At 39.3% G+C, this 23,517-nt stretch overlaps 1 protein-coding gene across 1 annotated transcript in view; it reads right to left on the bottom strand.

Moving 5' to 3' along the window:
• Positions 1-23,517, bottom strand: part of GALNT9 (polypeptide N-acetylgalactosaminyltransferase 9) — a gene marked incomplete at its 5' end in the record, with an annotated part of 135,136 nt that overhangs the window by 3,746 nt on the left and 107,873 nt on the right. Inside the window, 3 exons of the mRNA XM_009876227.1 lie at positions 4,204-4,299; positions 6,978-7,115; positions 10,543-10,728. Of these exons, the coding sequence (XP_009874529.1) occupies positions 4,204-4,299; positions 6,978-7,115; positions 10,543-10,728 (420 nt within the window). The remainder of the gene's footprint in view (positions 1-4,203; positions 4,300-6,977; positions 7,116-10,542; positions 10,729-23,517) is intronic.

Genomic DNA, 23,517 nt, shown 5'->3' with positions numbered 1-23,517 from the left:
TTCCCTTCAACATTCAGAAATCTGAGCAGAATGGAAGAGATGTCAAAGGGTGTTTATCAAAGCCTCCACATCGGATTCAAAAATAGTGGAAGGTGCTTCTCCAGAAGCATTAGTAAACACCAGCTTTTAATTGAAGGATTTGGCTACAGATTGCTCATTTCCAGTCAAGTGGAAAAAAAGCACAAAACAACAACAGGAAATTGTTTATAGGAAGTGCAGGTGGGTCTGGTAGCTTTCCACTAAATTTAATTCCTCTCTTTCAATCCTGTTTTCCAAACAAAATGAAATTTTTAATGATCCTGGAGCCCTGCAGGTTAAGGTAAGCTGTAAACTGACACAGAAATTGAGCTATACAGAAATAAATCTCTAGAAAACCTGTCACCATAAGACAAACAAATCACAGTTACCGAATTTCCAGGTTCATTACAGAATCTCACCCACCGCTTCCCACAATTCAAGAAACTCTCTTTTCATCTGTCCTGCTCTGAGCAATCAGACCTGCTACCCAGTGCACTCCTCTGGAAAACCACAGCTCTACCACGTGAAATATTAAATATCTGCCCTCAAGCAACAGTTCAAGCAAACCCTTTCATCTCCTCTTATTCCATCTGTTTGCATAGCTGTGAGCTCCAGGAATCCAAACGTCGAGATCTCCCTTCTTTCTGCTTGATCTCAATGCCGAGGGAGTTCTCGCTTTCACAGCTGCGGTGCCTCCTCTTTCTCTTGGTGTGAAAAGGGAAGAAAAGAGGGTGGGAAGGAGGCTGTTCCACGCAGCCCTTCTATCCCAAGATGCCATTTTATTAACTTCTCCTCTTCTTTCACGCACTGTATAATCAGCTCCACATCACAGCCTTTCAGACAGACTCTGAGACAGAGAGTATTTCCACTGAGGCTGTGCAAGTGCTCTCAGAGGGTTCAAAACCTGCTTGTCCTACAACTCTCCTAAGAAGCTTCCAAAACAACAGATCCTAATTTGGGGGGAGGTTGTGTTGTCTAACACACCCCTGCCACCTCCCTTTTTTTTAAAATTTCTTTTACAAAAGGGGATTATGCACTGCTCTAGAACCAATAGCCTTTACAAGTGACTGTAGAAGACAAGACACATGCAGAGGCCAGGCAGTTCAAGGCTCACAATATGCTTTATTTCTGACTTTTCTTGAGCCCTGGACTGTTTCCTATTGCTCTCCCAGCAGCATTTGCAGACCTTTTTTCCTGAAAGAGATTAGATTCAAACTGCAGATCTAATGAACACATACAAAAATGACACCACTTCTCTGTAAAGCAAGTCTTGAAATCACCTTAGACTGATGAAAAATTTTGCCTGGATACTCCTAACTCAGCTTACACTGACTTAGCTCAAATCAAATTAATTAAGCTAAACTCACGTAACCTCATACTAAACACATTCCAGAGCATCCACAAAAGATCTAGTCCCTGTTTGAATAAAGAAATTAAAAGCTGATGTCATTGAAAAGATGTGATTTATGGTAAAACCTGATCTTGAGAATGCATGTAGGGTTTTTAAGGCATTTTGTTCATAGAGCAGTAACAGTGGAGCGGGTTTATTTTTCACTGGTAATGCACGACACCACCATTCAGAGGTATGCACTATGCAAGGGAAACAAAAGGGTAAGAAGCAGAAGAAAAGAACACCATCACAGAGAACAGTAATCTTATTCCTACCCCAGCTTTCTTTAAATACTTGACAGACTTCTGTTGGTTTCAGTGGAACCATGTGTATACTAAAATAGCTGGTAATTTGCTTGTCAGAATATAGGAAAAACAAACATGACTGTAGCTGAATAGCAAGGGGCTTTCACACCAGTAGGACTCATCAAGCACCAATGACAACCTAACTGGTGAAAAGCAGCTCCATGTCTATATTCCTTTATATTCAGCAGACATGTACAACTAACCCAAATCTCAAGTCAGCAGGGCTATTTTTTGCCCTGTGCTTGAGATGAAAAACATCAGAAACTGAAAGCTAAACACAACAGACTACAGTCACCCAGGCTGATTAGAAGAGGGACTTTAAAAATGTTTATTTAATATATTAAAACACTTGCTGTCAACACCTTTCATGCTATGTGCTTGAATATCCTTGATTAGGGTTTGTGCAGCTGTGGTTCTCATACTGAATTAATTTTGTAAATTGTGGTGAGATGATAGAAGTTTTCCATCTGTGTAATCATTAATTAACTTGGCTGCATTTGAGTGGCTCCAACCCGTGCTTGTCTGTGAAATACCTAACTTAGATAAAACATCACCTCTGCCTTCTCCTTGGTGTTTCTTGCAGATGAAAACTTTTTGCCTTTTCCATTTTTTTTTTTTAAATAAAAAGGAAATGGAAAGTGCTACAGGATGATTTGGCAGATTAACTTTCTGCCTTTCTCATGCTTTTATAATTCTCACACATGGGATGCTCTGGATTTTAAGGGTTTGGGAAGAGTGACTTTCTCTTTATATGCATTTATACAGTGCTTTAGTGTGTGGCAATAATCTAAAAACAGCTTTTCAGGCTTCTCCAGGAAGTTCTCGTAGACAGGATGCTGAAGACCTACAGCAGAAGTTAGCCAGAAGTTTAACAAGTCACCAACAAACTTCAACTTCCTTGGCAGTAAATACTTTCTGTATTATTTGCGCCTGAGAAGAGCTCCCCAGTGTCTAGTCTAGGGCCCGCAATTCAAAAGGCATCCTCTACTAGGCGATGTGTTTACATATTACTAAGAGGAAAATGACCTTTTCCTTAATGGAAAAAATTGCTCAGAGATGGATACTGAGACGTGAGCTACTTCATGCCCCCAGATATACAAGAGTGAGGCAGGAGAAGCGGGGCACATCATACTTCCTTTCAAATAAATTCACAAGAACTTCTGCCCTCATCTATTTTCCTCTCCTGGAAGTCAAGGTATATTCTGTGAAACAGAAGTCATGGAGGCAAATAAGTAGGTTAAGGACTTAAATTGCAAAATAAATTATAGTCAGAACCATTTATTTCATTATTCTTCTCAATGCTAGCATGATGATGAGAGATTAGATGTTGCAAAGGGACTTTCTGGAAGGATTTAAATTTGCAACTTTCTGGTCAGAATTAGAATGGAGCAAGAGACTGAACTCTGAGTGCGTTGACATCTCTAACTAGAGTCTTCTTGAAAAGCTCATTTACATCTAATTAAGCAACACTATTTTGTTACCTTACTCAAAGGCTTTTCCTTCCACCTCTACTAGGAAAGTGTCAGTCAAATGCTCCATAATGATCCTGCTAAAGGTGGATGTTTTGTCAGTATGAATTACTGTCTATCTCACTTTGCTCTAATAAGGTATGACTCTTTACCGGCTTGCAATTAAGCACAATAGGCAATATTTATATTTTGTGACTCTTGTTATCCACAGTGATGTATGAGCCAGGACTCCAAATCAATATATTTATGACTGAACTTCAGATAATTGTTAAGTCCATGATAAGGGCAAAGTTTATTTACACATGAGAATGTTCATTAACATAGTTTTGATTCAGATGGTACTTCAAAAGAAACTAGAATTACATTTCAAAGAAGATCAAGTCCTGGATTTAAATAATATCCAATTTGTATTTAAAAAACAAGTATCACCACTACGAGCATGAAAAGAAGAAACGTCATTTTAAAATCTTCAGACATCTGTAAGAAAATAATAATAATATGCACAGGGACTGACAAAAAAAAAAAATCTATTTCAGAAAAGTATTAACTTAAAAGATATTCTTAATTCCCTTTGAAGTAGATGTTAAATATGTGCTTAACTTTTTGCCAGCTTGGGGAATCACATCAGCTGCTTGCTAAATCATTTCTGCATAAGGGCCTATTGGACTAGCAATTAATTTAAAGAGGCACTATTCCTGGAATAAGTCAAACCATAATGAGAATTGCTGCTAACTCACACAAAGAGTCTAAATTCATTAACAGTTGGTGGATTTCTCAGTTATTAAAACAAATTATCATGATTCTTCTGTTTTCCTAACTAGCTTCGTCAATGTATAGATTCACAGGCTGACCAACCTTGGAAAGGGCACCCAAAAGGACTGGAGTAAAGCCAGAAATCTTCCTTTGCAACTCAGGAGTGTACTGCCAAACTCAACTCAAATTCACCAAATGACTTCCTGTTCCTTCTGAAAATTCTTAAAGTTAAAGGTTTCTCATTAATTATGGGATTTTAACCATTTACCTGAGAGGACATTCCATGGCACGGATAAAGGATTGCTTTGTCATCCTCTTCGGCTCCCTGATCTAAGCAGTAGCCGCTAGCTTTGCTGTTACGCACCTATAACCAGATCAGAAAGAAAGCAGTTATATTAGAAATTAGTCTGTATGATGCAAGTCCAGTCTAGCTAAATCTTTGCTGCACTACAGCTATTTAAAGAACTAGAACAAAAACCTGTTCTTTTCTGAGAGACACACACTTATTCTCTAGATATGATAGGATGCCAATAGCAAATTTGCTCCAGGAAAAGCCCTCATTTGCACAACCTGCTGTCTTAGCAAACCTTGGGTCAGAGCTATGTTTTCAGCAGTTCCTCAAGGATCAAAATCACAAAAAATTCACTCTAAGGAAACCAGGTCAAATTCTGCTCCAAAATTTCCCTTGTACAAATATAAAGTTTGACCCTGTATGTTGAGAATGTGACTTCACCAAACGATTTAGGAATTACCCAGGACTGGTGTTGGATATGGCATCCTTTTGTTTGCTCTTATTGCTTACATAAAACCAAAAGAATCATGTGAAAAAAAAAATCAGTTTATTTGAATTGAGCATATAGTACATGGTTATATACAGAAGTGATGTAAAGCACATCACTGTGAAAGGATAGAGCAGTGTTGGCCAGTGTTGGAAGGCTTTCAATATATTTAAAGTGTGGGTTCAGAGATCCAATGAAGTAAAAAATTGATGTGCCTCCCCAGACAAGAAGAATTTACAAGTCTATAAAACTGGGCTAGAGGTCTTGTGAAATTCCAGGCCTTTCTTTCTCTCCAGGCTAGAAGTATTAGACACGTATTTTGGACACAGAAAAATTCTACAGGTATCTTAAACAAGAATTTATTTAGATACACGTTTTTAAACAACCAATAGGTCAGTTTTGGTTTAGACTATAAAGTATCTGTTTGGTCACCCCCATAATACAGAGATAGCTGCTGCATGAGGTGTTGGAAAAAACCCAGTAAATAATCCTTCATATTACAGTGTACGATTGTAAGTGAAAATCTGATTGAATAAGAGGGCTGATCAATAGTTAAATTTCAGGAGGTTTATTTTATGACTTGACTACTATAAAGGCTAAAGAAAATGAAGACGGCTTTATGACATGCCTTTAAAAAATGTGAATTGAGTCACTAGGAAATATATTTTTACTACTGTTTCAATCTGTTTCACATCTACTCAGTACATTTATTTTCCTTTAAACTCACTAGAATCCAGATATCGCTTCCTCCAGGAAAATAACCGGAAGAGAAAGTATTTAATAATAAGCTTGATTTCATTTAGGACGAAGCCTCTAGTTTTATCTTTATGAGCCTGTAAGACTGAAAGGGAACTAGGCCAGTTTACACCAGCTAAATGGCTTGCATGGCTCCATTTTACTCTCAATTTTAATGAACTGGATGTTTGCATCACTAAACTTCCTGTTTGACTCAAGAACCTTCTACGCAACCATTCAACAGAGACAAACTTCTTTTCAGAGCTCAGCTTGCCAACCGTCAGCTATAACTGACACAACATTGGCAGTTCTGCCAATGTTCTTCGCAGTTAACGGCCTTCTCAGGGCTGACAGTTACTAATAGCTCCTGTTGAATTTACTAAATGACTTTCCTCAGTTACTGCCAGGGGTAGTTATATTAGATGCAAAGTGATATTATGCAATAAAACTTGCACTTTGTATCAATATCTGAAGCGCCTGACTTATTTTTATATGAAGTCAATCAAATGGAACAGAGAGGGAAAATGGCTATTTAGTTGTCTTGTGTGAAGATATATTGCCTTTGGATTTAATTGTAGTTCAAGTAGACAATTAAAACAAAATATTAAAAACGTTATGCACCAGGAGGTCTCCTAGAACTTCGCCCCAGTTTACAGCCATAAGTGACAGCAGTCCTTATCTTATAGGCACGTGATATAAAGTTACAGAAGGCATGGTTTCTTTAAAGATTGGGGTCAAGAATATGTGGGAGTTTTGATTGGCTCACAGAAGAGAAAGAAACGATCTGGACAGCTGAGGTGAACCAAAACATCTACATATTTCTAACACATTTGCATCCAGCATTTTATTAGTGTTAAGTAAGCTATCCAGTCAGCTATCTCTGAGTAGGTGTTCCTCAATATTGTACACACATGAAAAAGAAGATACAGAATCTGAGCACAAAGCAGTAAAATTGTTTTTCTTCTAACGACTTTTTAATTATGAGATAAAGACCTGCCAAATGGTGACCTTACCATCAATTCTGAGCAAGGATATGTTGCTTTTTATCCCGAACAAGGAGGACTGCAGAAATGAACTAATAAAGGGAGTGTAATCCCTCAAATAGTTTGGCAAAACGACAAAAAAGGGGTGATTCTATATATGAAAAAGATTCAGCAAACTCAACTGTTCTCATTAAGTGTAATTACTTTAGCTCCCTTGTCTGCTGATGTTTTCCTGATGACGTCTGTGGCATCCTATTCAGGAAAACAATCACCGCAAATCTATGTTCTCAGAGCTGCTCTATTTTAAAATGACAGCCAAGGAGCTTGCACATCATTGTTCGCGAGGATGATTTAATCTGTTATACTCCAATGAGAGGGACAGTGCCGCTCAAAGCCACACATTTGTTGATTAAAAATAGGCGAGGGCATTTCTGTTGATACTACTTGTGATGCCTTGAAATTGCTCTGTAGGGCCAGATACCCACTACTAAGATGAAAGGACCGCCCTAAGGCAGCCAGGATGTGTTTTCAAAGACGTACAGTACCTCTCCATAAGTGACCGTGTTATTATAAACCCTCATTTCAGGATAGACATTCTCCAAGTACCACTTAAAACTCCGGCACTGCAGTCGCTGTCGTAGAGCTATTCTTTCAGAAACATCTCCAAAGTCAACTCCAGGGTTCTACAAAGCAGCAGAAGAAGAACAAACAAATCTCACTGCATTGACTTTATGGTTGTTTTTCTTAGCGAAACCAAACTTGAGTTCATTTTTTATATCAAGCTGTATTTCCCTCTCTTCTTTCTCTTTGTAAGTAGCAGCTCATCAAACAGCTGCTGAGAGCTGACAATAAATATTAATGAAAGTCAGTGGAAGAAGGATAATGAACAAGCAAAAATCAAACATAAATCAAAATAATAAGAATACAATACGAATGTTTCTACTTACAGCAATTCTAAATGTTTGAAATCAAACCTGAACTCTTTTGCTTTCAGATTTGTCAGGAATTTAGGTGGTAATTCTGATCTAAGATAGTAGTTTGTTCATGGTAGTTTGATCATGGTTTACCCTAGTAACAGCCTTGGGTATTCACTGCTATAAATGAGATCAGAATAGACCTGTTAAAACTTCAAAGGAGACCTGCTCAAAAAGTCATTAAGTTCTATTAAATATTTGCATAGACCAGCCTTCAGTTTTTACTTGAATTGGAGCTCATTTGCAGACTTGAGCCACAAAATGCAGTTAAAAACCTTCTTTTTAACTTTGCTTCAGAATCTAATTCCTGTTTGAATACAAATCCCATGAAAAACACAGTCTGGAAGAGTCGAATCAACATGATCAAACTCAGCCATTAAAAACCTGCCAGGTTCTGAGGTAGTGTCTGTTGATTTAAACCACTATAAATCATCACACTTCAACAGTAAGACAGTAAGAGTTACCTCATCTAAAAATCTTTTTCCGACACTGTATGAATCAAATGGACGGAAACTGGGGAGTTTCACTTGGCTCTGTCTTAAGTGCCTCGTACATTTCCTCCAGAAAGGTTTCTGTACATTTTACAAATGATGTCTAGTGCAGGGTTACAAAGCAGCAGCAAATGTTAGCTCAGAGTTTATTAGAATCCCCAACAGATGCCTCATTTTCACAAGAGAATACAAGTATAATACTGAACAGGTTTTTCTATTTGCCACATAAAGAGTTTGCAGAGCTCACTGCTGCTTGTTGATGCATACTTTGTCATGAGCTCTCTATGCAGCATCCATCCAAATGAATGTTAATTTACGTACTACTTCAGGCTACATAGAAGGAGAGCAATTCTCAGAAGCACTCAGTACAATAAATCATTCAATATAAGATTCCTTTATCACTAAAATTGCTGAGGAATAGATCACAAGCAGGGACATAATCAAATATTTGGTAACTAAAATAAAGCCATGCTGACCTGCTGCTGAAGCTTATAGGGATATGATCTTGCAGATGTGTCCACAGATCATCTGCTAATCAAAATTCAAGTTATGCACAGATCCTCAAGGGCTTGGAAAGGAGCGAGATGTGAACAAGACAGTGAGAGCTATGAAAGGGTTAATTTGCATGGGTTTCAGTTTGGGAGAAAACTCGTGTTTTCTTGCCTCCTTTCTGCCCTGTTCTAAAATGCAGCAATACAGAGCCCTGATTGCAGTGCCATTTCTGTGGAACACAAGAGCAGCAAACTGAGCGGCTGTGACAACGCTGTGCTTACTTCTGCATTAGCTGCAGTCATCATCTGTGGGTTACAGTGTGATGGTACAAGAATGAAGTGTCTACAAAATTTAGTATGTGGACATATTCTTTTTAACCGGGCAGTAAGGTTTCTAGTTCTGCAGGAGGTTCTTATGGCTTGTACCAGTATGGTACTTCTTAGTCATCTAGACTGAACACTACAGCAGAATAACTCTGTGAACTCTAACACTACCTTCCTTTTCCTGAGAGCTAATAGGGTTATTTTTATGACGCACATTTTATAAATCAATTTATTTTATGGGAAGAAAATTTTAACGTTAAGTGCTTCTGCTGATTTTATGTCTCCTAATGTAGATGTGCCTGTGGTTTTTTTTAAAGCACTGCTGTACAGCTCAGTGCAGAAAACTACATCAGCAAGTAATCTAAGATAGATTATAGGAAATCATGTTTTGGTGTAAACGCTTATTTAAATATCTTGTCTTTTCTCAGAATTCATTTGCAGATGGCATCAACCAAACCAACTGACCGAGGTTACTTTTCCATCTCTTATTTCAAACCAATCATTTTATTGAATGGTTGTAGGCAGGACCAAAATGCCCCTAAAAACTTAGATGGACACTGCTTCATCTTCCTCCTACTACCACAAAAGCTTGTGTGGGAAAGGACTTATGCAGTATTGCTTCTTGTTTAGGCAAAATAATTCTCTGTCATTACCTCTCATGCCATAAGAAATCACCAAAACACATCTTTACAGAGACCTCGCACCAAGTGTGAGTCCAATATTGAACAGCAGTAAGTGAAACTGGGACGTGTGCTGATAGCTAACATATTCAGATGTCATGGGAAGGAGGAAACATTGCTCCTTTATGGGTATGTATTTTCAAAGCTGTAACAGGAATGAACAAAAATGGGTATCTAGGTACCAAAGTAAAAGCATATATTTAAGACACAGACCAAATCCAATGAAGCCTTTGAAAAGGCTTCCGTGACTTCGATGGACTCTAGATCACAACTGAATATTCACAAAGACACTACTGGGTTGGCATACTTTCCTGTTCTGATAGGAAAGCTCCTATTTCAATTTACTTCAATCAACCTTAGACAAGCCTCTCATATAAGGGTTAACTAAACCATCATTACCTACAGATTGGAGTAGCTTCCCCTCTGCTGCTCTCCCTGTGCCCATGAATAATTCGGATGCAAATACCACTAAAGAATACAGCAGCAGTCAGCTTCCACCTGACTGGGATATAACATATATCTCTTCTCTCCAAGAATTATGCTCAGTGGAGATGTAGCATGGATATACTTACAGAATAAAGTGATAAACTGAACCTACAGTTTATCTAATATTTATATTACATGGATTCCTAGAGGCCCCACATGCCATCTACAATTCCTGTGCACAGTAAGAAACAGAGTATGTCCACATGGCAACTTCCAGCCTTGCAGACAATAAAGCCAGTTAATGTGTGATTCTTTTATCACATATTTTGGTTTTTATGCTGGTGAGGTCTACCGAGTCTCACGGTGAATGATGATATTTATTTATGGACCTCACCACTGTAGCATATGAACACCTCAAAGTTTAATGGCATCCCAAATTAACGACGACTTCTGAGGAAGCACATAAACTTGAAACATCGTGCTCTAGTTAAATTATAAATCTGTGTCACCGCTCCTGAGTGTACCACAAAACTTACACCGAGGAAGCAGGTTTATATGGCAGAACTCTGTATTAAGCACACACCAGCATGAACACACGAGCTCTTCCCCCTAAGCTTAGCCCATTTTATACAACTGTAGTAATATCCTTCACCTCCAAGATCTAAGTAAGAAGAGCCATCCACATTTCTGGTTCTGTTGAGGAGAGCGTATGACCCATACTTACTGCCATGGGGATGTTCCACGCCATGTAAACGTGTGACTTGAAGTCATCCATCCAGACCTCAGCAGCCCGCAGGGCGTTGCGCTTTGCATAGTAATCGATGTCATTGTTGTAGGGTTTCTTTGTGCGTTCAATATGTGCCACTCGAGAACAGGGCAACACCTCCATGCTGCCTCCGCACTGCCAGACCTGCGAGAGTTGCAGGAAAAAACAGTTCTGTGATTTTTTTACTTTTCTATTCAAGGTGATACAACTGCTTCTTTTGTACAGTGTTCCCTAGTTGAGGGGGATGGCTACTATCAAACAATTTGGAATGATCACCCAATTTACCTGTTGGGGGGGTGAACACCCTCTGCCTGCACATTGACTATAGAGGAGTCCAAGGAGAGTGCAGCTGGCTATGTTAGGTATGTAAGTTTAGATGCCGTAGATACCCAAGTCCTTTCCCATAAGGTCTCTGTTCATGGAACAGTTAGGCAGAAGACACATTATAAGGTGGTAACCTCTACCACAGAGACTAATTGAACCCAGCACTTGTTACTGAAGCTTCAACAAAAATCAGTTGTATCATCCGGCTGCTCTTGGCACTGTATACGTGGGGGTTACCACATCCAGTCTCCAAATCAACAACCAAACTTTTAATAGTTTAAAAGTCATGGCCAGAAAAACATGATATACATCAAGTGTACGCAAGCACCTCAGATGAGTTATTCTGCACCACAGTCTTTTATGTGGGGGTTTGAATGTTACCTTTGGGAAACAGAAGGAAACAAATTACCATGTGCACAACACCAACAGGAAAAAAAGCATGGAAACCCACTTATTTTCTCATCACGGAAGCTTAGACTTTGATTGCAAGTCATTAATTTTTTTCTTTTTTAACGTAGCCCCTGCAGGCTTCACCGATTTTCAGCACAGCAATTCTCCCTTCACAAACACGCTTTGCCCCACCTTCTTTTTTTGAAGAAACAAGCACTGACTTACCTGGTTGGTACAGGACATCCCATGGAAATTTTACCCAAGAATAAAGACATATTTTAACCAAAATGCGTTTGTTTAGCACAGGGGTTACTGCTCGACTTGGCAGTGGATGTGAGCACAGCAAATGCATTTCTCACCCAGAGCCTCTGACCTGCTTCCCTGCCAGGCAGCAATGGAAAGAGAAACCCCTGGTGCAACTACTCTGCATATTGTCACCTGCAGCCCGGTCACATAAGAGCCGTAAATGATCACTTATCTCTCTACCCTTGAGTCGATGAAGATGGTTAAAAGGGTCTGAGGGGAGACTGTATCAGTCCACTGTCCCCAACATCACCATATCCATATTGTGCAATTTTTTCCTGTTGATTATTTCCTGTCCAAACTTTGCGGTAGGAATCAAAGATGACTCGTCTCTTTAGATGAGCGAGACATGGGGTGATGCAGGGTGAGCAAAGCTTATGCGTTTCAGTTGCCTCAGGTCTGCACTTAGTACTATAGTCTAGCGAAATAAAGGGAAGATATTAAAATATAAGCAATAATCCATTGCTTTCCAAGGTTGTCTTTTACTGAGCGTAAGAGCACATTTTCAGACAAGATGTCCTCCAGAATGATACTGGTGCAGTTTTCCACCTAACCTGCCTTCTCAGGGACAAAGATAAACTGCTTGGGAAGCAGCAGATAAAATCTTTTCTTTCAGTTTGGTCTTTTTTTTATATTAATACTTTGTTAGATAATATTTATTTGCTGGTTCCCAAACAGTTCTGTAATCACCAGCCGATGGAATTTACATTTGATGAATGAAATACACTGAAAAACATATTGCTCATAAATTTGGGCTGACGAAGGCTGAGACTTTCCAGTGCGAAGGGGAAGTGCTACAAAAAAAGAAAGGAATTAATTGATTTTCATGATCAGAAGGGGAAATGAGCAGTACACTTTAGTATACTGTTATTTGCCCAACTTATCCTGGAAATCAGCTATTTAATGAACAGCGTATTTTTCTTTCTCTTGATATGGCTAATGACCTTGTAACTTTTATTTATATATTGCAAGGCAAATACATTATCTGAGTGACAGATTTATTTCATTCAAATGCCAGCGCTCATGCAAACCTGAAAGGGAAAAGGTACTAAACTGCAACATTAAAGGAAACAGTTTAGTGCATCTGTAAACTCAACACAAACAGTTATTTATCAGCGATAAATTCTCCCCAGATGAAATCCACAGGGAACTCAGACACCTGGCTTTGAAGAAAACACAACAAAAAAAGGCAGCAGCAGCAGCCTCAGGCCAGATAATGCTCACCCTGCCAGCTCGGATCCCTCACACTCGGCGTGGATTTGCACTGAGTGGATTTGCACCGTGGTGTGACCGCCCCATCTGCAGTCTCTAGACTGCTTTACATTTACACCCTGTCACTTCCTTCCCCTACTCCTCAGCCCCATTTTGCTCTTTAAAGAGACAAAATCTGCTGAAGAGGGGGAAGGAAGGAAACAAAACAGCCAGGAATTATTCAAGGGAATTTTGCTTCCTATGATGCTTGGATTTTTATTTTTTTTTTTCTGGGAATATCAGGGGGAAGGAAGGAAACAAAACAGCCAGGAAATATTCAAGGGAATTTTGCTTCCTATGAAGATGCTTGGATTTTTATTTTTTTTTTCTGGGAATATGTAGCTTTTATTACTAGTGGGGGATGTTTCCTTGGATAAGGATGGAATTTCCAATCCCACAAAGAGAGAAGTGGATGGGGCACGGAGGCAGTTAGACAGTCCTGTATCACCAGGTGTACATCTTCATGCCACCATTTCTCCGTATCCCAGATAAATGCCACACTTGCTCGCCTGTCGGTCATTTCTTTTCAGCCCAGACAAGGTCTCCTGTTTCACTTCATGAGGATTAGTTGCTGTTCAGTGGAGCACAGAAATGACTCTGTATCTTCACACCCTTTCAGTGCTCTGCTGAGTACAGAGCGAAGCCCTTGTCCACCTCTCCCTTTACAGCCCAATGATTACTTAAACTCACACAAAATGAAAGAGTTTCAGGAGTACAACCAAATATGTGCCCTCAAAACAGGACAAGATCCTAAAAGCAGTCACGTGAGATTTAGATGAAGACTCATGACCTGTGTCTTAATCAAGAGGATGAGGAGGTTTAGCAGCAACTTCGCCCCACTAGACGGAGAACTAAAAGACACGTGTGATTCAGAAAACCGCCCTCTGCCTGTGTCCAGCTGCAAGATGTCTCTTAAAAGCAATGAAAGATGAAAGAACAAGGGAAGTTTTACTGCACGGAACAGATAGAGAGGTGAGTCAGTGGCTGACCCTGAAACTGGTTGATTCTCTTTCTCTTTTCATCTTCAAAATTGCATTTAATGACCCATTTTAACAGTAGTAAACAACCCATTTCTTTCCACACCAAACTATGAAATTATGCCAGAAAAATAATTACATGCATCTATATAGCATTTTTCAAGCAGAGTTCTGAGAGTGCTTTTCTATGGGAAGCAAACTATTTCTACCTGCGGGCGTAAAATTACGCCCAAATCCCTCCAAGTTGACATGTTTCAGGCAATCAGAAGAAACCAACTTCCACATCTATGACTCATCTCCTGGGATAACAACACATTTCCAATCCAAGTTATTCGTCTCATACTGAGTTGCCAACATTACACGTGTGCCCCAAGGTTCATTTACTGAGAACGCAGAAGCAGAACGGTCTCTCTGAGCTGCTCCCTATGAGGGTGTGCGTCGCTGAAAAGCACACTCAGCCTCCTTTTCCCCCATGAAGAGGCAAATCCTTAGCGTCTCAGCATGCACTCCCCAAGGCTGCAGCGTGCAGCAACGGCTCAGGCTCCACCGAGGGCAGAGAAGGTGGATAGAGGTTCAAAAGATGCCCTGGGCTGGGCACAGGAGTAGCTCCAGCTGATCGGCAGAAGCAGAGAAGCAAATAGGCTTCAGCTTCTTGTCCTCCTCGACTCATCACAGCTGCTACAGCCCAGGGACTTGGCTTCGCTGTGCAACATTTTAAGACATGATCAAGTAATTCCAAGAGACACTCAATTTATTTGCTAATTGTAGTTAATTTCTAATTTCAGTATTGCTCTTTAGGCTGCTATAAACAAAATTGATAGCAATATAAATGTTACCATAGATGTGTTACCTTAGCTTTTTTACTGCTAATTATCTCAATCAACTTTTCTATAAACAGACATATTAAGTATTAAGAAGAACAAGTACCCACATCAGGGGTAAATTACAAACTGAATGATAATGTTTGTGGTTTGCGCTACAATGATTTACTGGCACTAATTATTAGCTATTCCTGTACACCTGAGATACGTCTGTCCTACAGAAAGTGTTTACCATTTATTATACAGTAGTTCATCAGATATCATATTCTATGCATCAAAGAAAAACTGAGATGAGTCAGTGTCTTGTCTACCGTGACCTAAACCGTGCATCACCAGACTTCTCTGAGTGAAGGTTGTGTACATAATTTAAAAAGGCTAATAAACTTCTATGATTTAACTCTTGCCAAATGACAAATTTTCCAAGCAAATATATTTTCCCACTACAAAATATATTTTCAAACTACCATTTTTAACAGGATTATTAAAAAGAAAATATTAGTTACCTAAAAAAGATCCAGAAAAGGTCTTAAAATAACTGGTTGTTTTTCAGTGGTGATATTATTAGGAAGTACAGTTTCAAAAAGAAAAAACAATGCTTCTGACCAAAATCCAGGAGGTGAATCAAAGTGAACCTTAAAATTTCATCAAACCAACTGGTCATTTTGGTGAAAAACCAGTTTCTTATCTTAAAAAAAGTCAAACAACAAGTCTGGAAGTTTGGTCACCACTTAAGCAGGATGAAGAGCTGGCTGGACTGCTGGGCTAATCAGTTCCTAGGTCATGGCAATATATATAGAGAGAACACTGCTGACATGGTGTCCAGCTCTGCAGGTGAGACCTATTTCCAATAGCATCTTTCCCTGCTGACAGAATGTCAGATCTCAATAACATCATGGGATTTAATATTCAGGTGAGCCATTTGCAGCCGGGTAACTGATCACAGGGAGGGCTCTTCACTCTCCATGGACTTAGTGCTCCGTAAACTGAAAGCAGCCCATATTACCTTCAGCCATTCTATTTTTTGAAAACACCTGTTTACTGCTAATGAGCGAAATGATTCATGTCAAAAATATCGATGATATTCTAATATTTTGTGGCCATTCTTATGCATGGTTTTAGGAGTGTCAGCAGAAGAGTTCAGGTAACTAATACTAGAGATTATTCATTGTTTCAGACAAAAAACGCATACATACAGTTTTACAAGTTAATGTATGACATTATTCTGTACACTAAGCTGACTGAACAGAGTTCTTTTATTTGGTGCAAATGATCTCAGTAAAAGCAAAATCAGTAAGTAAAAATAAAAATGATATTGGTATGAAGGCATAGGTGAGAAGACAGTTAACTCTCTTAACTCGGAAAACTTCGACTGCAAAGAAAGATCATGATCCTTAAGAACTTGTATCCTGCTGTGAGTTTTGCAGTTTAAACACCTCGGTGCTCAGCGAGAGAGGAAAAATAAAAGCTTCAGACTCTCTGTTGCAACTATTTTTTCCATCAAATACACCTTTGATTCAAGCAGCTGGAGAGATGAGGTATCCAAGAACGCGTAAGAGTAGAAAGGAGACTTCAGTGTGTGTGGGATTTGCTTCTAAATAATTTCTCTTTGCTAACAATTTCACAGCCTCTGCTAATGGACACACAGGTTCTGTTCATTGATCTAAACACGGCAAGTTTACAGGTGCCAAAGCCACTCCAACACAGAATGAACCAGGCATTTGCAACACATTGATCTCCACCTCTTTTAAAACCAGCTGAGTAAGTATTGGTTCACTTTTCCGAAAGAGAGCTGGGATCAGTCCTGCTCTCTAATAATATAGAAAATCAAGCAATTAATGAAATTTGCAGTAATCTGAGACTCTGAGCCCATGTTACACAGTAAGCAGGCTCTCTGGAGGTGGTGCTAAAAGGGTCTATGTTACTGTACAACTTGCAATTATGTCATGGCAGCTTTGTGCTTTATCTGTTTCCAAGAACCTGAGGACATTTCAGTGGTCCTTTGCTGAAAGGAATAAAGGCTATGTCTTCCAGCAGTAAGAAAATTGAAAGAATTGGCTTCAAAACATGCAAGTGGCAGCAGGGTCCCCTCATTTCTAATATGGCCAGCAGAACAAGTCACCCAGCATTTCTGCAATGGCTTCTGCCAGCGGCAGCTCTTCAGAGGAGGATGTTCAGCACATCCTGAAGCGAAACACTTCTGCTACAACCAGACTCTGATGTTTTATAAAACCAGTTCTGAACTCCACCTGAGCAGCACTTCATAGAAGTAGCCTTTCAGATTTCAGACTTTCTTTCCTGTGTGAAGGTAACAGAAGAGATGGAGTTTTTAAAGCAGCTCAGATATCTCTGTTTTATGATATCCCAGCGTGGGAATTCTTAAACAGTCAGGGATCTCAGATTTTCTTCAAGTTTTAAAGCAAAGCCTACCAAAGACAGATGTCTTCTACACTACCCACACAAACCTACAGTAGACTGGAAAGGATTTTTCCTATATGAAAGAATTTCCACATCTTTCAGAAATTTTGCTGACCTAAATCGTCAAGATTAACATGAATTTTAATGTTTTCACTAGTTGAAATGTAGGCTCTTTGTCAATTCCATCTTCCTCATCCCCCCAAAATACCCCGAAAATGCCTTTCTTAAGCTGAACTATTGATGATTTTCAGAAGACCTGTTTGGTGTTAAAAATTTCTTTTAATATAAGCATATTTCAACCTGAAAGATCACTTTAAACTGGAACCCCAGACCTTTCATGCAAAAATAGCAAACCACAATCTTTTGACATTAAAAAAAGCTATTTGTTGTCATTTAGAAGTTTTGCCAAAGCACAGCCTTTTCCACAGAAATATTTTAATTTATCAGCTGGAAAAGCCTCAAAAACCTGCCCATCAAACTTTAAGGAGGCCAGAGGGCTCACAGCCCTTTTCAGAGTGCATGTGGCCTGGAGATAAAGATGCCTTAAATCACTGTGACGGATCGTCCAAATGACGGGGTCTGACAGAGTGATTAAATTCTGGTTCCTCAAGGTGAAAAAAGTCTAAGTAGTTTCTGGTAAAAGTTGCAGGAGGACACACAGCCCAGGTAGTAAATACACCACAGGCACCACTGGGCGCTTATCAACTCCTTTAATGCCACTGTGCAAAAATAAAATCATGTGCAGAGCAAAGTTATGGGAAAATCCCTATTCTGATGAAGTCAAAGAGAAAGGTAACTATTACCACTAAAAACATGCACTGGAAGATGGTGCTGCAGTTTCAGCCTCTCTCTCCAGTCAGTCATGGACCAACAAGGTCTAAACTGGAAGGGATTCTTCAAGGTGAATTTGAAATATGACAATAAGATCCTTTTTCATCTGAAATACAGGAGCTCTAGTTATCCTCCAGTCCTTAATAGACGTGGCGACTCTCCTGGTGCCCACTCAAGAAACAAAAAATTAACGTGAATACAGCACACTTGTGGTTCTTGCATCTCCGATATCGACATTTAAATAGTCCACAGAAAACTGGTTTTTCAAAGTAATTTATAGTCTGACATTTTCTTTTTTCTAATGGGTTTTTATGCATATTCTTTCTTCCACATATTCTCTGTGCTGACTAGAGATCATACTTAACCAGATGTGCTAGACAAAGTGCTCTTTCTCTTGGTTTTTAACTGCACAGAGGAAGCTGTTAGAAGCTAGGGAGGTGTCATAATCAAACACATCATATGGAAAAATTAATTACAGGGTCTCATTTTGTTTATCAACTACATTTTTACCATCATCTTTGAAGGCAGACATAATTATGGTTTTAAAAAGCCCCAAATATAATTTCTTACAATAGTCTGTGCTATTTAATGGTGCACTTACAGAGCAAAAAAAAAAAAAAAAAAATCTTTCCACACTGGGACAAAACAGCTTACATCAGAGACACTTTTAGCTGCCAAAATGGAATTGAAAAAAAGGAAGATATTGCATCTTAAGATCCATGGATCATATATTTTGTCAAAGATTTCAAGATAAACTTCTTAGCAATGCTTGCGAATTACAGAACCCCCAAAGGGTCCTTGTTCGATCATGACATTGTCCCCATTACAATCTCTGCCTTTTTGGTTTCAATTCCTGCTATGAGTAGTTTATAAACAATCTCTTAATAGCAAATATATATGGGGAGTGTGACAAGATCTCACATATAAAAGCTAATTCTGTGACTAGGACAATCTTATTAACGTAGATGTGTAAGTAACCAGCCCCAGTGCTGTTGCTGCCCTGTAATGCTGGGAACATGCAGCAGTGTTCATGGATGATTGACTTTTGAGGGTTAAATTTCACTCAGGGCTCTCCTCATGTTTTTTTTTTTCCTGGTTCGTGCAGCCTGAACTTGATTTTAAGTCAGAGGCATAAATACGGAGGATAGAGCAGACATAGTCACACCAGTCCTTAGCATATGTTTGGCACTAGTATTATCTCCTTATAATGACTGATAAAGTTTCAGTTGCCCCAACGATGAATACTTGGAAGCTAGCTGCTTTTCCCAAAACCATTGATAGTTTTCAAGAGTGTGGCATTAGATCCTCTTGCAGAGGCATCTAGTATGAGTTTTCATGGCAGATTCAAACCAGCACCTTCTCTTTGTAAAGAAAGAAAAGGAAGATAAAATAATTATTTAATAGATACTTGATTAGCCTTTAAAATTTGTTCAGAATTGGAGGCTGACCCCTTGGGTTTTTTCCCTTGGGGTTTTCTAGTATTTACGAATGAACTGCTTTCACAAAAAAAAAAAGGCAGTGGGACCACAACATTCTTGCTAAGGGACACACAACTGACACACATTTTTAAAATTTCTCTGGTGGCTCTTCAGTAAATTTAGAGGTTGTCCTTCACACATTTCTTAGAGGTTATACAGAACCTCAAGCCAGCTAAGATCTCCGATGTGACAATAGTGAGAAGATAAAACTCTTCCTGCTAACGCTCTTACAGAAGAAAATAGATAAGCATGAAGAATTTGAAACATGTTCTAGAGAAGCTCACACTCAGCAACTGCTATCTTCCTGTAAAGATAAACTTTGTGCGTAAAGAACTAAGTCTGACAAATTAATAGACTAGCTGCCGTGGGAGGGAGAAGATAGGATTTAAAATTATATTGAAAATGTCCCATATGCTTTAACCACTAATCTGATCTCCATAAACCCATATTTTGCACAATTTTTACAAAGGATATTGTAACTTTGAAAACAGCATGTCTAGGGAAGAAGCTGATGATTTTATATGTGAAGTAGAATTCTCTTCTGCAAGGAGAATTCCAGACTCTCAGAAATGCTTTGGGGATGGGGGACGGAATTGCAAAAAACTTTCTGAGAAACAAGAGCAGCCTGACACCGCGTGGTTTATCTCCCATCAACCTTCCTGACATCGTTGCTTAGGGATGGAATTAGGGTCTGGCAGGAGAGAAAGCACTGAGGAATGGGAATATGGAGAAAAGAGATAACCCTACTTTCCCTTAATTCTCTTTAAATCTGAAAGAGACTGCAGATATCTTCTTCTGGTCTAATACTGGATATGGGTTCTTTTGCAAGCCCATCATATTTCCTTGCTCAAAGTAAATGCAATTTGGTACGTCTAATCTAGTTTGGTAACTGACCCAGGCAAATGTTTCTTACAGCATATTCTTTAAGAACATATTTGATGAGGAAAATTTTCTGCCTTCTTACAAATTTACTCAGCTTTTTCCTAAATCAATAGAACCACTGTCAGTCATTTCTGTATGGCACAGACACTGTTTGTATTCTAACTTAAAGTTCAACAAATTGGCCTTGGAAAAATACAATCCGCATGGGATACACGAAATGGCATTAAAGACCTTTGTTCCTCACTTCTCATTCATGTGATTGCTTTAGGTTGTTTCTTCTCACTTATCCCAAAAGACTATACAGAAAATTTCCCACTAAATTCAAGTCTCAGCAAGGCATAAAGGCATATGCACATATAACTTACATCAGAAAATTTGCAGCAGAGCTCCTGCAACATTTAAATTCTTAGGAAAATTCCAGATTCTGAGCCTTACCAACCCTCAGCAAACCACCATGAGTATCCAGTGATGGAGACTCCACAATCTCTCTGGGCAACTTTTCATCATGGTCTCAACAGTCTGACTTCAATTAACTTTCTTCAAAAGGGCAAAATAAATGGTTTTCACACCATTAAGGGTGCCTAGCCATGTATGTCTGGGAGATAAACTACTTGTAGCTTTGCTGAAAGGGCAGACAGCGAGCGTGTAACTCAGCGGCACCTTTTCTAACAGGCAGGCAAACACATTAGCTTAAAACTAGGCAGAAACTCTAATAGCATCTCCTTTCGACTGTTACCTAAGCTAAGCCAGGATGAAAGCAAAAGGCAAAAGTTGGTAAACTACTTTTTTTTTTTCCCCACAAAGTGCATTCTCAGCTTTTTTTTTGTGTAGTACCATTAGTTCTCACTTTCAGTCTTTTGCTAAAGAAATGATACTTACTGCATGTTCAACCTTCAGTAAGAAGGCTGAAAGATGATAAAACGCGTTTTGGCATTTTAGCTGAGACCACAGGGAGGAAGAATAAAGAGTGGAATTTATTAATGCTTCCATTAGAATAAAGTCATTCTTCAATAAGAAAATATTGAAACAGACTGTCTAATGAAGTGATCACAAAAGGTCTTTTCAAAGGACCCTAAGTGGAGTTGTCCTCATTTGTTTTTTGCTTCCACAACAGTCCCTTAAATGATCTTTGCATATTGTCTGCACTAAATCCTGCAGGGCTGCTACTTCATTTTAAAGAAAAAAGCTTTTAGGCTGCAAGGGATTCATTCAGTGAGAGCTATTATGCTTATTGTGACTCTGCTGCAGAGCCAAGGGATTTACTATATGCTCATTAGATTCTGCTTTGTTTCAAAACAATCTTTTACAATGCAAATTTTAGCATGCTGATCTACTTAGAATAACACTTTCAAAAAAAAAAAAGAAAAAGCTATTAAAGTAAAAGCTTCTTCTACTGTAGAAACACTATAAACTCAGATTAATTAGTAATATTCTAGAACATGACATCTGGTATCTTGGTTTCAGTTCAGCTTTGAACATTGTTATGAGAAGTAGCACGAACTCGGTGTTACAGGTACAAAGTAACACCAGGGACACAGAGGCCACATTATAAAGCCATCACAGATAGATGAGGCACATTTGTCAGTTGGCTTCTTGGTGGCTGGCGTACAAAAGATTTGCTGTCTTCAAGCACGGGCACCTGAAGTGCCCAGGCAGTGGAGAAGTCTCCCAGCAGAGATGTGCATCCACCAGGACCGCTTAGGAAGCTACACAAGATGAGCAGTGTGAGTTCTGCACAGCTCTCTCCATAACCAACTCCAGGGCAGTGCTGGTGAAAAAAGGGAAAGAAAGCAAGACAAATGCAGCTGGGAAAAAAATAGCAGAAGTGAGCAGAAACAACGCGCCGAGTTCTGACACTGGCTGTTCAGCACTTGGGGAGCTGCAACAGTTTCCATCTCTTGAGAGCGCCCTTCAAACCCCCATTCAGCAGCTGCGCTCTGCAGAGGTGCTGGTGATGCAGGAGACGCTCTTGTTTTTCAAAGCATTAATTCTATCTTGCTCCACTATGACCTTCTCAAAATATGGTTGTACAAACACAGAACAATGAATATTATCATCTAGGAGATATACCTGATAGCTCATTCTTAATAGTTCTATAAATCTCACCGAGTCTTGGTGCTTTAAGTGTATGACAGAGAAAACAGCGCTGTAAGGAGCGGTGTGAACCCAGCTCTCCTAAGCACAGAAACCTCCCAGTCTAGTGATGCTATATTAAAGTGCTCTCTCTTGTACCCTGATTATCAGAACTCAAGCTGGAGGTAGAATTTATACTGAAAACTGATCTCTGTGAGAATAATTACTAAAATATCAGAGGTGAGCAAAGGTAGTTTGTTAGCAAAAGTACTAACAAATCATCCTAGTGATTCCAGACATCCTTTCTTGTACGCCCATTCTGACTCAGATCTGCAAACTAATCATGCGATTTCTATTAAAAAAACCCACCAATCATCACCTGCTTATACCGGACAAGTACATCTGGTGGGAATAAACACCTGCTCACTAAACCAACACATGAGTATTGAATTCAGATGGCATCCTGTTTCACATAGTAAGTGCCAAATTCTTAATAAACAAGATGCAGATGTGCGAGAGCATAGCTTTCACTGGGAATGCTTATTTACTTGAGATAACAAACCAATGATTAAGATTCTCCTCCCAGAAAAAAACATACCCAGAGCTATAGGAAGGTGCCAAAGGAGGGGAGTTGCCCATAAAAAACCTGGAATAAGCTACCTGAAACAGGTCTCAGAAGTTTGAAAAACTCGCCTCTGACTACGCCGCCCTTTTGCCCAGGCACAGCTAGCCTTGGAAGCTACCTGAGCTGGAAAAGTAATGTGAAAAAAAGCGCAAAAAACCCTCTGGTGAGTCTGTTACAACAGGCTTTGACTTCACCTTTCTGACTAAAGGACAGTAAATGTCTGGAATGATTTTTGGACACCTTAGAGGGAAACGCACAAAGGCAGTGAAGAGGAACTTGAGCAGAAGAAAGTGCTATTATGTGCTAGTCATTCACTCTCCTTAAATGCTTTATTGCTGCTATTAATGGACAGATAATAACATTAATCATAGGCTGTGAAGTGACTGACAAACTAAGTTATTTTATATGAGCAGAGAGCTTAGTACGTCACCTAAAGAGCTGGTAAAGGGATGTGATTTGGGGAAAGCATGAGAGAAAAAGGCTGTTTGTGATTTTGGTGGACAACTCCCTAAAGAATCTCCAAATCCTAGGACTGCAAAACAGGCTGTCACATTTGTAGATTT

This window comes from Apaloderma vittatum, unplaced genomic scaffold (genome assembly GCF_000703405.1).
Source record: "Apaloderma vittatum isolate BGI_N311 unplaced genomic scaffold, ASM70340v1 scaffold1309, whole genome shotgun sequence".
NCBI classification, from domain to species: Eukaryota; Metazoa; Chordata; class Aves; order Trogoniformes; family Trogonidae; genus Apaloderma; species Apaloderma vittatum.
Note: the sequence above shows the minus strand (reverse complement) of the source record. Positions and strands in the feature narration are given on the sequence as shown.